A 17,450-nucleotide genomic window follows, 5' to 3' on the forward strand; every position below is an offset into this window, starting at 1 on the left:
ACGGAGATCGCCACCTCGCAGAGAACTACCGTCCCATCTCTTTAACCAGTGTTGTGTGCAAAGTACTTGAACATATAATTTTTTCACATGTTGCATCGTATCTTGAGTCTAACAATTTTTTTTATAAATATCAGTATGGTTTTCGCAAAAGCCTTTCCTGTGAAGCGCAACGGCTTGAATTCACCCATGACCTACATCGTAACATGAGCTCTAACTCTCAACCGATGCAATATTTCTGGACTTTTCTAGAGCATTGGACCGCGTTCTCCACTGTCACCTTTTGTCTAAGCTTTCGTCACTTGATCTTGATTCTTTAACCCTCTCATGGATTCACAACTTTCTGTCGTTTCGCTCTCAGTATACTGTCTGTGGTGATTTTCAGTCTGACATTACTAATGTAACCTCTGGCGTTCCGCAAGGCAGCGTCTTGGGTCCTTTGTTATTCCTTATCTACATAAATGACCTCCCAAATGCATTGTTTTTTAATGTGCGTTTGTTTGCGGATGACTGTGTCTTGTACAGGAAAATAAACACTCCAGATGACCACGTACTACTCCAGCATGATCTTGACCGCATTATCAACTGGCGCGAAGAATGGCTAATGGCACAAAATAAATCCAAATGCCAAGTAATGAACTTCACTCGCAAACGATCTCTTTCACAGTTCCCATACACATTAGGCATTTCATTCCTTAGCGTATGTTCATCCTACAAGTATCTTGGTGTCCATTTTACATCTAACCTTTCATGGGTCATCCATATTAAATCTGTGATCCGTCCTAAACTCGAACATGCTGCCGCGATTTGGAGCCCTCATCAGAAATACCTAACCACGCACATTGAAAAAGTCCAGACTCGAGCAGCACGCTTTATAAAATCTTCCTATCCATATAGCATAAGTGTCTCTCTCCTAAAACATCAATGTTCACTGACATTGCTCGAACTGCGTCGAACCATTTTTACTCTGTGCCTAATTCACAAGTTATATTATAACAATCGTTTTTCAAGCGCTACTTTCCTTAAGCCTCCTAATAGATCATCTCATCGAACCACTAACAGTAAAAGTTTTCAACACCTCACTGGGTCAACCAACGCGTTTATTAACTCGGTTGTACCACGTGGCATCCGCGCATGGAACGACCTTCCCGAATCCATCGTCACCATTGCCGAAACCACACTGTTCCGTGCTAAACTTGAATCTTATTTTCTAAACAATGCGTTTGCGCTTAATTCTGTTTCTGTGTAACTTGACAACTTTTTATAAAAGTCCAGTGTTTTTTGTTATTGTTTTTTTTTAATTTGTACATAGCTGGGTTTTCATTGTATGCTGTGCCTACATGACAACTTTGTGTGAGACTGTATGTGCGTTTGTTCTATTTTCTTTTGTGAATTTATGTGTATAATACCCCCCTTACTCAATGCTCTGAAAAAAAGCCTGTAAGGTATTGTGAATAAATAAATAAATAAACGGTGACATTTATACGTGGGATGACAGCGCACAAACGCGCGTGAAACTGCCCAGCAGCAGCAAGAAACGTGTTCCCACCGCTCTGTGACGTCCAACGCAAATAACCTTCCGACTTGTGTCATTTAATGCGCAAAGTATTTTGAATAAACTTACAGATTTCGAGGCAATGGTTCTTGATTTTAGTTCCCACGCCACACTGATAACCGAGACATGGCTGCTCTCAGATATACGGGACAGCGAAGTAATTCTTTCGACACACAAGATATACCGAAACGAAAAACCGTAACGTGGAGGTGGCGTTGCGATTGTCCTAAAGTCCGAATTAGGCGCGTTCCTACCACCAGGCATTTCTAAACACGAAAGTTTGTCGTGTCGGGTTGACTTTTACGGGAATAGCCTCATTCTAAGAGCAGTGTACTACCGCCTAATGCCTCACCAGTATTCTTTGCGCAATTATACAACTTTCTTGGGTCTTTTTGTAATGACCGCGTACGACTGATCATGACCGGTGATTTTAAGTTACCCCATATTGACTGGCTAAAATGAGGTCGGCGGGAGCCCACGCATGTGATTCAGAGATATTACTAACTGTGCGTTCTCAAGCGATCGGACTCAGGTAGTGACATCGCCGACTAGGATTGGGAACACGGCGCAATCTATTTTGGACCTGGTCCTTGTTAGTCCGCTAATATTGTGCTAGACTGTTGACGTGCTAGCAGGGTTGTCTGATCATAAATTGCTGAATTTTACATCTAACTTTTTTAAAAACGCGGAACTTGGTGGTGTAAGAAAATCGATTGTTAAAAATTACAACGATGCGACTGATGTTGATGTGCTTGACTACTTGGAGGCACACTTCGATGATTTCTGTGAGGAGCGTGACTTAGAAACACAGTGAACTATGTTCGAAAAAATCTTTAAATATTGCATTTCACAGTATGTACCCAGCAAAGATAAAACACACAAGAGGAATCAGTCCTTGGATAACAAGAGAGATTATTTAGAAAAAACGTAAATTGCAAACTAAAAGAGGAGCACACAAGTGTGGGACATCTGAACTTTCTCAAATAGAAGAAGAATTGATTGTTCTGAAGGAAGCGCCCGCTAAATTTTGGAACTCCTTATCAGGAACAAAAAGCGTGTTGAGTGTTTAAGTGTTAGTGGAATTCTTGTCACTGATGAAACCGACATAGCAAACGAATTCAATAGGTACTTTCATTCCTTATTCAGCCCCCATTCGGCAGCACAACCAAACAGCATATGTGATAAGTCGTCTGTAATGAGGGACCTTGTTGTAAGCCGGGAAGGAATCTTTGATCTTTTGCTTCGGCTAAATGTTAAAAAAGCGTGTGGACCGGACAATGTGCCTAATGAATTCCTTCGATGCTATGCTGAATAGCTATCACATTATTTGTTTGTCATTTCAATACCTCATTAAAACAAAAAAGATTCCTTTTGACTGGCGTCACGCTCCTGCTGAGCCGATTTTAAAAAGTCGTGATCCTCAGTGTTTTTCTTACCAGTGCTCAGCATGGCTTTCGTCAAGGGCTATCAACAGTGACGCAATGAATAACACCTTTACACGATATTCCCCTGTCCCTAAATAAAAGAAAGTAAGTCGATGCCATATTTTCTAGACTTCGTGAAGGCTTTCGATAAAGTACCACATCATAAACTAGTGCAGAAGCTAGACGCAATCGGAATAAAAAAACGACCTAGTCCAATTCGTTCAGTCATAACTTTCCAACCGCTCCCAGTTTATCGAAATAAATAAGCGATCTTCAAGTCAGGTATGTGTTTCATCGGGTGTTCCACAAGGTTCGGTTCTGGGACAGATATTGTTTGCTATCTACATAAACGACATAATTGACAGCGTAGATGACAGTGTTCGGGTTCGGTTGTTTGCAGACGACTGCATATTGTACAAAAAAGTAGAAACCTGTAATGATCAGCTAGCTCTCAAAAATAATCTTCAGAATGTCTATGCATGGTGCGAACATTGGCAAATGCCATTAAACTTGGAGAAATGTAAATTACTAAGGATTACGAATAAAAAAAGTCTGTACTGAACTTTCTGTATACAATAAATGGCACTCAAGTTAAAGAATCCCTTGAATTTAGCTACCTTGGGGTAACAACTAGTAGCTATTTAAAGTGGAATACGCATGTTGCCAATGTTTCTGCTGCTGCAAGACGAGCGTTGTGGTCCCTAAGGTGCAAACTTCCACTGGCACCCTCCAGTGTCAAGCTCTGCGCCTGTAAGACTTTAGTTAGGCCAGTTTTAGAGTACGCGTGCGTAGTTTGGAACCCGTGTACAGAAAAAGCAATACACGAATTAGAAAAAGTTAAAAGGCTAGCTGCGCGATTCATATGCAATAGGTACCGTCGCTTAGACAGCCCGTCAGAAATGTTGAAACCACTTGAATTGGAGATTGAGATCGCGCCAGAAAAATTTCAGATTGAAGTTTTTGTACCTAATCAAGCATAATTACATTAATTTAGATTCATCACCTGACATAAAGCACGTCACACGCCAAAATATACGCTTTTATTATGGAAGTATTTTAGAACCATACCAAAGCGCAAATAATATTTTTAGAAATTGGTTATTTCCTAGGATTATAATAGAATGGAATTCCTCAGATACAGATATTGTTAATAGCCCTACTCCTGAAGTAATTGTTTTCCAAGATTGCGATGATATATGCTATATAGCATAATTGTTGTGTAAAAACACGTGTGTGCTTTTGTCTCTTACATCCCTTTCCTTTTCTCCCCCCCCCCCCCCCCCTTTTGCCTGGGCCCTAACGGGACCGGCAGTAGTGTGAAATAATAAATAAATATTTGGAAAACGAAAATGGCTCTGCTCTTTGCGGACCTATGTACTGTCAGTGCGGGAAAACTTTATTCAGAGCGTGGCGTATATCCGAACAGTTCTTGCGGCACAGCCCGAACCCCTTGATTGGTTGCCGCTTCTAAAAGAGCTGGTGTGCCTTAAACGAATTTAAATGTAACCGCGCTAGTCTAGCGCAGGTCGGCGGTTTCTATTGCGAGAGCATTCACTGTCCCTTGGAGCGATCCGACTCATCGGCTTTGAAGTGGCGTCAAATGGCACCTTAACTTCTTTCTTCAAGTGAAGCCAGCCCCAGCTATGAAACCACGCGAAAAGCCTAGCGAAACGGCACCTAGTTTCCCGGACCCCAAAGGAGTGGAGTGAAGCTGATGAATTCCGGCTTCAGTCCCATTGGCTGGCGCGTATCGTAGTTTCAAGATATGAGGCTGCCATTGGCCGGTGCGCGTCAGTTTCAACGACCGCCACCCCATGGCGCTGCGTGTCCGTCAGCGCTAGAGTTCCTGTATAGGCTCCAGCTATACAGGAACTCTAGTCAGCGCTAGTCAGCGCGCCGGTAACACGAAGCGTCCAAGGTCAGCGCAACGAGGAGAGGGCGCGCTCTGCCGTTGGCGCAAATACGCCGCCCACGAAAGAAGAGAACTGAAAAATGACGTGCAGGCTTTCGCATTCACAACTCATAAGAAGTGCTTAGGTGTACCTAGGGCTTTTTTTTAACATTCTCATGTGTGTAATTAGTGCAATTGTGAAAACGGACAATAAAGAAAAAAAAAATCCGGGATGGTCTAATAGGTAAAGTTGTCGCCACGGATAGGCGAAGCTTGCGGGTTCGATCTCCGCTCCTGGCCCGATTTTTCGGTCCAGGAGCGGAGATCGAACCCTAACTTTCTCCCTCCTTCGTCATTCACTATATATATATATACACTCTAAAAATGGTCACGCAGAGCAAGCGTGACGTAAAGCGATTTTTGGCACGCGTGTTCTAAGCGTGGTCTTTTTCAACGCTTAGAATTCACGCTCCCTAAGCGTGAACTGAGCATAGATTTAACGCCTGCGGGCGTGACGCAGAGCGATTTTTACACGCTTGTTCTAAGCGTGCTGTTTTTCAATGCTTAGAATTAACGCTTTCTAGGCGTGAACTGTGCTATGGTTTAACGCTTGGCAGGCGTTAGGGAGCTCTTGTGTTTACACGCTTATTACGGCATGCGTTTTCTCCACGCTTAGATATTGGCGCCTCCTAGGCGTGTGAAATGCGCGTCGTGGTGGAGACCTCTGGCCGTGGGCATTGGGCTTTCTCGCATTTAGTATATCGTCCCAATAACTAAGATTATTGGGACGATATACTAAATGCGGGAAAGCCCAATGCCCACGGCCAGAGGTTTCAACCACAACGCACATTTCACGTTTCTAGAAGGCGTCATTATTTGAGAGTGAAGAAAACGCACGCCGTAATAAGCGTATGAACACACGGGCCCCCATGCATCATATTGTTATCGGATATCGTTATAGGAGCTCCAAAACGATCTACTAAATCTCTCTAAGTACTCCTTCGGGCGAATTTAGAAGTGCAAGAAAGATCAACGTGCTGCTTCATGTATAATTACGCACATATACGAATGGCAGTTGTGAATCATGTTACGCCTGGTACATTGCGCTAAGTAGCTGCAAGCTGTTCACAGCTGTGCAACTTATATACAGATTTTAGGAAATTTATCTTTGGCGTCTAAAAACCCAAAGAAAGCGAGAGGGAGACAGAGAGAGAGATCTCGTTAGGCTCTAGTTTCAAGGAGGAACGGTCCAAAAGAAACTAAATAGAAAAAGGTGAACACATTTCAGCTTCGGGGCTAAACTCTTTATTAGAAAATCTTTTTTTTTGTACAAATACGCCGTTAAAAAGTATAAATCCCACAAACTGCTAAGAACTGCAACAATTATGAGTATCATGAAACAACTATGAACGAATGTCAATATTTTGAATTTTTAGCGGGTTTGAATCAGGATATATTCTTCAATAAATGTCAGTAAAAATATCAATATATAATTCGTTACCATATGTCTTGCAGCTACGCAGTGATAATTGTGTCGTGTCATACTTTTTTTGAGATTCCTTTTCTACAACATATAACAATTGGTTTATTAGAAAAATTGCGCTTGGTGGCAAGTTTGTGATTTTGTAAAAGAAATTAACCACAAAATAAGAAGGAAGTCTTTTCTTCTAAAAATGGTTCGTAACGGAACAACCAGTTTAAACAACGTCAACACTTCGCTAACAAAGGTGAAACTGGCAAAAATATTAAATGAGTTCAAATGAGAAAAGTGTTGAATTCGTTAGGAAAGTCAACATTTGCTAACAAAAATTTAATTGGCGTAATGACTAGATTTAGTTTTGGAGCATTCGACCTCGTGGCACTTGAAATTTGTTTCTACATACCTTAAATTTTTCATTATTAAGGGCCCTTTCGTTCATTTTGAATAGATCTATCAATATCTTGATGTACATAAATCCCCTTCAATCATTCCTCAAAAACAAATAAAAAAAATCCTTGTGCGAGAAAAGTGAAACTTTGAGAGAAGATCACGCAACCTTTTCTGGGCCCACGCTACCTCAGACCTGCTTGCTGGTTTCACTACTCTCCGTACAACACCAAGCAGCTGGCCAAATGCTGCTGGGTATGTTACGTTCTTTAATTAGTAAACACAGAGGCATAGAACGAGCCCTTTCTCGAGAGACGTGTGTGGTTGCAGGGCGATTTCATTTCGTGGTTTGTTGCCGCAGACTAGCCGTTGTCGCGCCGCCGTACTATCGGCGTGCGATTGCGAGCAACGAAGAATGAACCACTCGCACGGGACGTCTGGGAAAAGGAAGCCCCGTGTTTTATTTCGTCAGCCCTTTTATAGGCAATCCTGCGGACGTCACCGATAACCAGAGCACACCACGTGTAGCTTTGTCATTGTCACACTGTTACACTGTTATCACACTGATACCACACCTCCATTTCTTGGGAGAAAAATAATAACATGTTAGCAAACAAAAAAATACGTTAAAACTGAAACACTGTTCAGGATACCGCTTAATCATCAATCCCCAGTCTGATCGGTTTCTTAACTACTCTACCTGATCTTGTGGTTACGAAGGTCGTCGGTGTCCTCGTAGTCACTGGAGAAGGCTCGCAACTTATAGCGCTTCTAGCTTCCGAATCTTGGACCCTTACGTCACTCTCACTGTCCGGTGTATCGTAGCCTTCATCGTCCTCTGCCTCCGCTGGCAGTGCCTTTAAGTTTCGGCAGTTTCGCCTTAACTTCACCCCTGGTCGGTCTCAACCAAGTAAGACCTTGGTTTTTCTGTTTGGGCCAGGACCGTTGCCCTCGCCTTTCTGTCAGAAACCCACATTTTGTCGCCCGCCTTCAACTCAGAAAGCTCCTTAGCCCGATGGCGCCTATAGAAGCTTTTGCGATGCTTTTCTCTTAGTTGACGATCCTTTATCACCAACATTTTAAAGTCAACGTTCCTTTCAAGGCGCAGCTGCGGAAGCAATGGTACGCGTGTCCGTAGAGGTCTGCCCATAAGGATATCTGACGGGCTTTTGCCGGTAATCCCTGGGGTGGCCCTGTGGCTAGGAGAGCTAAGTAAGGGTCGGCTGATTTGAGCACCAGCCGCTTAATTGTCTGCACCATTCTTTCCGCTTCTCCGTTGGCTTGAGGGTGCCTCGGGCTTGAAGTGACGTGTTGGAAACCGTATTGATTCGCAAACTCTTGAAAATTACAACATGCAAACTGTTGACCATTCTCGGAGACAACAGTCTCTGGCACCCCATGACGAGCGAATATGCTTTGAAGCCTCTCTATAACAACAGTTGCGCCAATCGAAGGGAGAACACAGATTTCCGGATACCTTGATAAATAGTCTACAACCACAAGACAGTCAGAGTTCCTTATTTTGCACGAATCTACCCCTACTCTTTCCCATGGAAAACGTGGAGTCATGGTCGGCATCATCGGTTCAGCCTTCTGAAAACTGAACTCGGTACACATATTGCAGTTTTTTACCATCGCTGCTAGTCGCTTTCTTAGGCCAGGCCCCCAAACAGACTCTTGTGCAAGAGCTCGACATCTGCTGATTCCTTGGTGCCCATCGTGCAGGCGAGATAACAGTTCCTCACGAAGTGCCTGGGGCACAACTAATCTTGTACCTCTTAACGAAAAACCATCACACACGGTTATGCCAGCCCTCTCTTGCCAGTACGGCCGAAGGGAGCACGGGACGGACGGTTTTTTAGGCCAGCCTTTACGAGACAGCTGAGCCAGCGTTTTACACACCTCGTCTGTAGTTTGACCTGTTTTTACACGTGACAACAAATCGTCTCCTGTTTCAAGACCCATTAAACATCCCTGAGGGAACTTTAACACCTCTTGAATTGTGAGACGTTCCCTTTCCATTGGCATTTGATTGAGAGGTGCCCGCGACAAATGATCGGCGGTTACAATGCACTTGCCCGGTACAAACACAGCCTTAAACCCTATGGCACATTAGCCTCATTCTAAACCTCTGAATTCGAGGTGGCAACACATCTATCGGACTTTGTCCCAGCAACGTAACTAGAGGCTTATGGTCGGTCTCGAACTTCGTTTCTAAGCCCCTTAGGTACCAGTCAAACCTTTCGGCAGCCCATGTCAGTGCCAACGCCTCTTTCTCAATCTGCGCATAGCGAGTCTCAGCTATGGTCAGAGACCCCGAAGCAAAAGCGATAGGCCGTCGTACCCCTTGCTGCTCTTGTAAGAGAACGGCTCCAAGCCCAAATGACGACGCGTCTGCCGAAAGGATTGTCGGATGGGTTGGGTCATACTTAGCCATACACTATGAAGAACAAATCATGCTTTTTAGATCGTTCCAAGCACTTTCCTGAGCGGGGCCCCAAGCTCATTCCGTGGTTTTTTTAGCAGTTCTCGCAACGGTGCAGCTTTCAGAGCGAGATTAGGCAGAAAACGGCCCAAGTGATTGGCGATACCTAGAATGCTTCGTACTTCCGACACGTTTGTAGGCGATTTCATATCAGACCGCTTGCAGCTTTGTGGGGTCAGGCCTTATGCCATCTGCCCTAAGAAGATGACCTAGAAAACTAACTTCTTTTACACCGAACACAAACTTCGCCCCGTTTAGTGCCATGTTTGACTCTGCGAGTCTGTCCATGACTTTTTTCAAATGCTCATCGTGTTGTGCTTTGTCCGAACCAAACACCAGGATATCATCTATCATGTTAACTACGCCAGGGAGGCCATCTAGAATCTCCGATATTCTCTTTTGGAAGTATTCAGGCGCTGACGTAATGCCGAAGGGCAGTCTAGTGAAACAATACCTTCCAAAGGGCGTTATGAACGTCGTTAGTTCCTGGGATGACCATGCTACTTTTACGTGGTGAAATCCCGAATTAGCATCTAACCAGGCTTGTAAAAGTTACTTCAAAAATGTACCTAAGATACAGTTACAGTTACTCATACGAAAATGTACCTATGTGCGTATCTAGCTACTCGCTTAAAAATGTACCTAGGTACAGGTACAGTTACTTCAAAGGTGTTTTTTTTTATTTTCACGTCAAGTATTTTTCTCAAATTTGTCACATTATTATTAGAAGTAAATCCTTTGTAAACTGGGATGTACACAAAAACAAGTTTGATAAACATGCTTTATTGGTGTCAATGTGCCCGCCCTGTTCCCGCCTTGTTCCCGTGCCTAGCTACCAGCGAAGTCAAGGCTAGCGTGATCCCAATGCTTTGTGCATTCCTGAGCCCTGACTCGCGCGTGGGCTCGTGCAGTGTGGGCACCGTTTCGGGCTCCATGCGCGCCCTTGTAGCTTCGGTTGCGCTCGTACCGAAGCTGAAACTAAGTATAGACGCTTTGCAGCAGCTATGCATGGGCGCCGCCATAACTGACCTTCAGTTTTTGTTTCCTCTTATTATCTTTATTTCACTTCATTATTACCATAGCAGGGCAGGCTTTTTCCTATGTTAGATTCTATTGTGTCCTTCGCCCCAGCATGGGCCTCTGTGGAGGCTCGGCAATGCCCTTTTCAGCGGCTCGGTATCTCGGCAAGAAAAGAGAAGGTCAGCCATGGCAGCTGTAATTGGCACGTGTGTAAAGCATCTATAGTTGAGTTGCACCAAACTCTGGATGTAGTGCTGGTAAAGCCTCACCGTCCTTTTCGGAGCACAAAGCACTGCGCGGCTCGCGCGACTGTGGTGTTTGCTCCGTGGGTGTCGCTTCTCTGCAGCGCGTCGGTGCATGCCAAGGAGCGCACTCAACGGGTTACCTTGCCGTGATCCGATCGTGACTTCACCAGCACATCGAAAATGAATCAGAATTTTTGAATCAAATATCAGATACCGCAATATTGGAAGCTGCTGCCCAAAAAAACAACTCTAATCTTAACTAAAACATTCCACGGTCGTTAGATGCTGCTGCAGATACCTTAAAAGAAGTGCAGGCTGATAAAACTAAATATCCTGTACCATCAGAACTCAATGTTACATATTTAATTGTATTTTTTATGTGACCGAGCAGATAAACTTTATTTAAAAAATGTTTTTTTTTTCGTGTTTACTTTGTTGAATTTGATATATCCTGTCTTAAAAAGGCGACAGGCGCTGTTTTCCAATAATGGAGATGGGCTTTATATAGCAATGCAGCATTATTTCATTTTCAAGTAATATGCCAACATATGCCAGACCCTGCTCCAAAAGGGCCACTTCCTGCTCCAAAACAACATTTTGCTGCTACAAGGCCTGCTCCAAAAGGTCAATTGGCACTTCCATCACTGTGTAAGGTTTGTTACGCTCCGTAGTATCTGCGTTTACGTCCGTCAGTCGGCCAACAGATTGACGTTGCATCGCACGTCAGGGTAGCAACTTTTCATGCGTACAATACGCCTGCTACTGATTTCTCGTTGTTCTCAACTGCAGATGTTCGGTAACTGGGACTTAGAACTTTGCAGGACCCCCTTGGAACCGTTGTTTAAAGCTTGTCCCTGCGTCAACTCACTCTTTGTTTTCGACGTGTTTTGACCCATTCACCACTCTGACTTCACCTATATATTATATATGACGAAGTAGAGGTCCCTGGGTAGAACAACAGAAGCTTTATTTTCGACGTTTCAACCGGAGTCCGGTCTTCGTGAGGAATGGGTAACAAAAAAAGGTTTGGTCATACTTATACCAAATTACGGTGCAAGTCCACTTTTCAGGGCGTCTGGAGCGACGGTAAAAAGTCGTTACAAAGATGTCAGGGTGTGCTAGGTAAACTACAGCTTCCGAGAAAATGAACCGACCCACAATAATTATCTGTAAGCTGCCTTGTCGTTGGTCATTTTGATATCGTCTTCATTTTAGTATTACTGGAAGCAAGAAGAAAAATTTCTAAAAAATACCAAAATGTACTCCTCAATCATCTTGTCATCTTTGTTTCAACAATCACTTGATCATGGCGTCTTACCCGAGGACTGGAAGGTAGGGAAGGTTGTTCCAATTCACAAAGCTGGTGACCGTTTCTCCCCTTTCAATTACAGGCCAATATCTCTTACTAGCGTACCCTGCAAAATCATGGAGCACATAATTTCTTCACAGCTCTCGCGTTTCCTGGAGTGCAACTCCTTCTTTAGCCCTTTTCAACATGGATTCCGCAAATCTTTCTCGTGCGATACTCAGCTTTTAGTTTTCACCCACAACCTCCACTCGGCTCTGGACCGTGGATCTCAGACTGACTGCATCTTTCTGGACTTTGCAAAGGCTTTCGATAAGGTAACACATAAACTACTACTATACAAGCTTAGCCCACTCAGTATTGATCCATATATCTTATCTTGGTTAGAGTGTTTCCTCACTAACAGATCGCAATTTGTAACTGTCAATAACAAAAACTCGTCATCGTCCCTCGTTAAGTCCGGTGTACCACAGGGTTCTGTCCTAGGCCCCCTCTTATTCTTAGTATATATAAATGACCTACCTACTAGCATTTCCTCCTCCATAAGCGTATTTGCGGATGATTGCGTTGTTTACCGTGAAATTACTAATGACTCTGACGTACACATAATTCAATCTGATTTAAATGCAATTTCTTCCTGGTGTGATGCTTGGCACATGAAACTAAACACTATGAAGTGTAAGACAATGAGGATTTCTCGCAAAGCAGCACTCTGTCCTAACTACTTCCTATCAAATAACATCCTTGAAAACGTATCAACTTACAAATATCTAGGTGTTCATATCTCTCCTGACCTATCATGGAAAACTCACACCGAATATATCGTTAATAACAGTAGCCGCATGCTTGGATATTTAAGACGTAACTTTTCTCTAGCTCCATCATCATTAAAATTACTACTTTATAAAACACTGGTGCGACCAAAACTTGAATATGCATGCTCGGTCTGGGATCCCGGTACAGAAAGCCTCATATCAGCGCTTGAAGCCATCCAAAACCGGTCAGCACGTTTTATATTATCAAACTACCATCGTACATCAAGCGTCACATCCATGAAAGCTAGTCTCTCACTGCCCCCTCTTTCCACTCGTCGCACTATCTCCCGTCTCTGTTTATTCCATAAAATTTACTATGCCAATTCACTCTTGAAAGAACAACTAATCAGTGCTCCCATCTACGTATCCTCTCGCCTCGATCACTGCTGCAAAGTTGGTATACCCACTTCCATTTCAAATTCTTTTTTCAAATCTTTCATCCCAAAAACATCTCGTGATTGGAACGGCCTTCCCTCACCCATTGTGTCCATTGGCGATTTTGTCCTCTTTAAAGAAGCTTTAACAAGTTACTATTCATGATCTGTGCCGGACTAACCATTTTCAGCGTTTTTTGTACTTCCGTTGCCCACCCCCTCTGTAATGCTTCGGCCCTGAGGGTATAATAAATAAATAAATAAATAAACCACTTTTTCCCTTTTTCATGGCCGCAGGTCCGGAATTTTCCGCCGCTGTTGACCATCTTTGGCGTCTAGCAGAAATATCGTTTTCGTCTCAATTGCTAATGCTGAAACCTAGTTGGACTAGTGTCCTGCGCCGCTGAGCTGTTCTGATACAGTGCAATAAGTATTAACTAGTCATGCTTTGCTTATTCCAGAGGTCTCACAAGGAAGCACTAAAGAGTGTTGACAAGAGCAAGACGAATGTCACTGGGGTAAAACGGAAAGCCTTGGCACCCAAGGAAAGACCTGAATGTAGCACAGAGCCTCCACAACATAGAATAGCAGCAGTCCAGCCATCAGTGGCAGGCTACATCAGGAGCTCGAAGTCCCCGTTCGGCCAGAGTACGAGTACTTAGATTATCTGCCGTTGATGTTTGTATAATTCTACTGCTGCATTAAGTTTTGACAACGAAGCCTGCCAGTTTTGTTGTGCTTAATTATGTGAGATGACCATTTACATGTCTAAGGTCTTTTAATACTATTTTCCGCATGTAATTATAATTGTGACTCTGGAAGTAGTATTCGTAGGGGGTGTTTTAGAAACCAGGAGGGAGTTTCTTCAGGCGTAGCATTTTCAGTTTTGTAAAGTGCAAAATTTGAGCTCGATTTATTGCGTGGAAACACTACGTGATGTTAAATTGCTTTACGACTGTAATTATAATTTATTTTTAGTTATATGGTGTATTGTATTTTCTACGATTTTGATGAAGTGAATAGAAAAGTATCTGTAAAAAGTAACTTCACTTAGTTACAAGTTACTGGAAAATGTACCTAAGATACAGATACAGATACTGAGAAATGAAAGTACCTAGGTTTGTATCTCAGGTACAACAAAAGTACCTAGTTACCGATTTACAGTTACTTGTACCTAGGTACTTTACAACCCTGCATCTAACTTTGAGAAATACGCCGCGTCCTCGAGCAGTCCCAATGCCTGGTCTGCTGTTGGGAGCACGTATCACTCTCTCTTGACATTTTTGTTTAATTGTGTGAGGTCAACACACACGCGTACGTCTCCGGACGGTTTTAAGACCGGAACGATCCCGGCGCACCAGTCTGTAGGACCATCGACCTTCCGGATGACTCCCATCCCTTCCATTTTTTCAATTTCTTGCTTTACCGCCTCACGCATAGGAATCGGGACTCGTCGTTGCGCGTGTATAGCGTACGGGACCGCATCCAAATTCAATCGGATGTTGTATTCTCCCGGAATGGTTCCAAGACCATTGAACACCTGTGGGTATAGAACATCATAATTTTGTTTATCAAGAGACACACCATCGATGAAATTTACAACTCCCAAATCCTCGATGGCTGGTAACCTTAGACGTACCTGGCGAAGCGGACTCACGACATAAACAGTTTGCATCGACACTTTGTCCTTCCAGATTAACTTGGCTTTGAACTTTCCAAGTACCGTAAGGCGATTTTCTCCCGCACCAGTCAGTACTTCGCTTGCTGTTTCGAGCCTAAACTGAATTCTTGGAAGCGTAGACGGTACAAGAGTGGCCTCTGCTCCTGAATCGACTTTAGCAAACACTGGTACAGATTTCAAGGTTATCCAGTGATGTGATTGGCCTAAGCCATTTTGGAGCACCTTTCGGAGCAGCCAAAACAGTGTTTTGGAGCAGCAAATGTGGCGCTTGGAGCAGATATTCTTAGAATTTTAGAAAAATAAAAATATTCGTTTTGAGTGCTGTACAAATGAAGGGAACTTTGTGTTTTGACTTCTGTAGTGTTCTAATGTGACGTGTTGTGACGGAAGCTCCTGCTTGTGTTTTTATTGCTGAGACATCCAACAAGTGTACAGTGCTGTAGGCGTTGCCGAGCAAATCCGAAAAAGCGCTTGCCACCGTTTTGCTGGTTCCCGGCGTACCAGATTTTCGTCTAAAAAAAACAAACGTAAAAAAAAAAATGAATTGCAAGCGTCTTGGGTGGTGCCTCTGTAGTACAATCAAGTTCACAAACACGTGAGGGCAACTTCAGCAGGCTTGCAGTTGCGCGTGCATCGTCGTGCGAGTGGAGACAACGGTTCTTCGATCGAAACCGAAACCATATCACTCCGCTCCGTCGCCCACTGATTCCCAAAATTGTATGCAAAATCAAATTGTCGAGCATACGACAAAAAACATGCCAGCCGCGCGTTCTTGACAGGCAGGTAAACAAAGTACAAGATAAAGACATAACAAAAGCCAAAAAGAACCAGAACGCATCGATGCAACACATCGCAAGCCAGGGTCAAAAGTTCTTGGAGCGCTTTTTGGAACGACTGAACTCGAGACAAACAAGCGCGCTGTGCGGGTTCAGCGTGCAGGCATTGCCTTCTTTGCTTTAGCTCACTTCTCGTCATCAACTTTCTTCCGCAGGCAGATTTTTCACGTACCGGAATCCCTCTCGAAAGAAAGCCCACCGAGAGAAACCTATGTAATCAATACTTCGACACAGCAGTCTTTGAGTTGAAGAGGGAATTTTGTAGTAATGTATGATTAAAAAAAGGACAGGAATTTTGATGAACATGCTGTGCTACTTGGTTTCATTTTAGAAAGCGTCATATCTGCAGCGACGTGGGGACGGCAACGCCCGACGTCGCGCGACCACGGTGACTATAGAAGGCAGGGACCAAATATAGTTTTCTCACGACTGTTCCTTTCAGGAGCGAGTGCTTCAGTTCACAAAGTAACTCCCACCGCCCAAAAACGCGGTTTTGTTTCACAGCATGACGGCATGGCTGGTACCCGGCACGCTATAGGTCGGAGCCTCCGCACACACCCGCGTCTATTGTTGAAAATATAAAAAAAAAGACGCGAGACGAGATCCACGGGACGATGAGAGCGCGAAACGCCAGATGGCGGGAAACCCATGCAGGACCGAATGGACAAGTGATGTAGGGTACTTGTGTCGGTTGGCAGCGTGCGCTACATAACACACGCAAGCTCAATACGGTGCTCAGTTTAGTTTCGGTTTTGAAAAGCGAACGAAATTGTTTTTGTTTTTTTTGGCGCAGGCTTGGCGCAGATTACCTATATTTTGGCAAAATGTAGCAGGATGTAGCGGGGTTACCCACTTGGCGCAGTTTGGCGCGATTGGCGCAGCAATCACATCACTGGGTTATCTGGACATACCGCGCTTTCGCGTCCGTAACATTTATCGCGCCCAGAAAAAGTTCGCCAGTCTCTTTTGTACGGATGACACTTGTACCTTTCTTGGAGACGACGCCGACTCCTTCCTGCAGGCCCGGCTGAAATGTCCCTTGCTGTGGGAATTGAAGCACTTCTGTGCCCTTGCAGGACACACCGAACTTGGATGCTGGTCGCCTCCACAGAACGAACACTGCTTGTCCCGATGTGATTTTTCCGACCCGTAGACTTTTCTTCGAGGTGCATCCCGGCGTCGGCTCACGGCGTCTACGTTCAGGTCCTCTTTCGTCGAAGAACAGGCCGGTTGACCGTGCTCTCCTGAACGAAGTTCTCGCTTCTGCTGGTGCACCACTTCCTCGAGGCGTGCCTTGGCTAACGCCGATGACAAGGTCAGCTTGGCGTACATTTGCAGGTTTTCGGAAAGCTTGTCGTCATGGAGCCCCACGACAAACCGGCCCCGGATCATGCGTTGTTTCATCTCACCGAATTCGCAGCGGTCTGCGAGGACGTGCAGTGCCGTAACGTACTGGTCCACAGACTCTCCTGGCTTCTGTAACCTTCGGTGAAAACACCCACTTTCATACACGACGTTTCGTTCCTTGACGAAGTGCTCGTCGAACTTTCGCTTGACGAGGTCGAAGTCCTTTGCCTCTTCTGCCGAAAGGTCGAACGTGGCAAAAATTTCCCTTGCTTGCCGGCCCATTGTGTACAATAGCGTGCGGACTTGTGCCTCGCCGGTTCTTTCGTTTATGCCTGTGGCAAAGCGGTAATCGTCGAAATGTTCTATCCTCGCCGGCCACTCTGTTGTGTTGTCGAAGTCCAGCTGTGGTGGCTGTTGAAGTCCAAACGTTCCCGTAGGTGCCGGTGGTGTTTCGTTCGCCATAGTCTTTTACGCTGGAATGGAATGGAATGGGAGAGAGAGAAGGGCCCCGTCACTGGAATGGGAGAGAGGGAAAGGGCCCCGCCCCACTGCTCTGTGATTGGTGGGATTGGGGTAGGCCCCGCCCTGCTGCGATGTGATTGGTCGG

The 17,450-nt window shown here is 44.5% G+C and overlaps 1 protein-coding gene across 1 annotated transcript; it reads right to left on the reverse strand.

The window, feature by feature from the left end:
• Nucleotides 1–16,516: 16,516 nt before the first annotated feature.
• On the reverse strand, nt 16,517–17,011 carry LOC120840311 (the record flags this gene model as incomplete). Its single annotated transcript, XM_040210769.1, has 1 exon — nt 16,517–17,011. A coding segment is annotated over one exon (495 nt), but the record flags the coding sequence as incomplete, so codon positions are not given.
• Between the last annotated feature and the right edge of the window lie 439 nt (nt 17,012–17,450).

This window comes from Ixodes scapularis, unplaced genomic scaffold (assembly GCF_016920785.2).
Source record: "Ixodes scapularis isolate PalLabHiFi unplaced genomic scaffold, ASM1692078v2 PGA_scaffold3__209_contigs__length_174095766, whole genome shotgun sequence".
Taxonomy (NCBI): Eukaryota; Metazoa; Arthropoda; class Arachnida; order Ixodida; family Ixodidae; genus Ixodes; species Ixodes scapularis.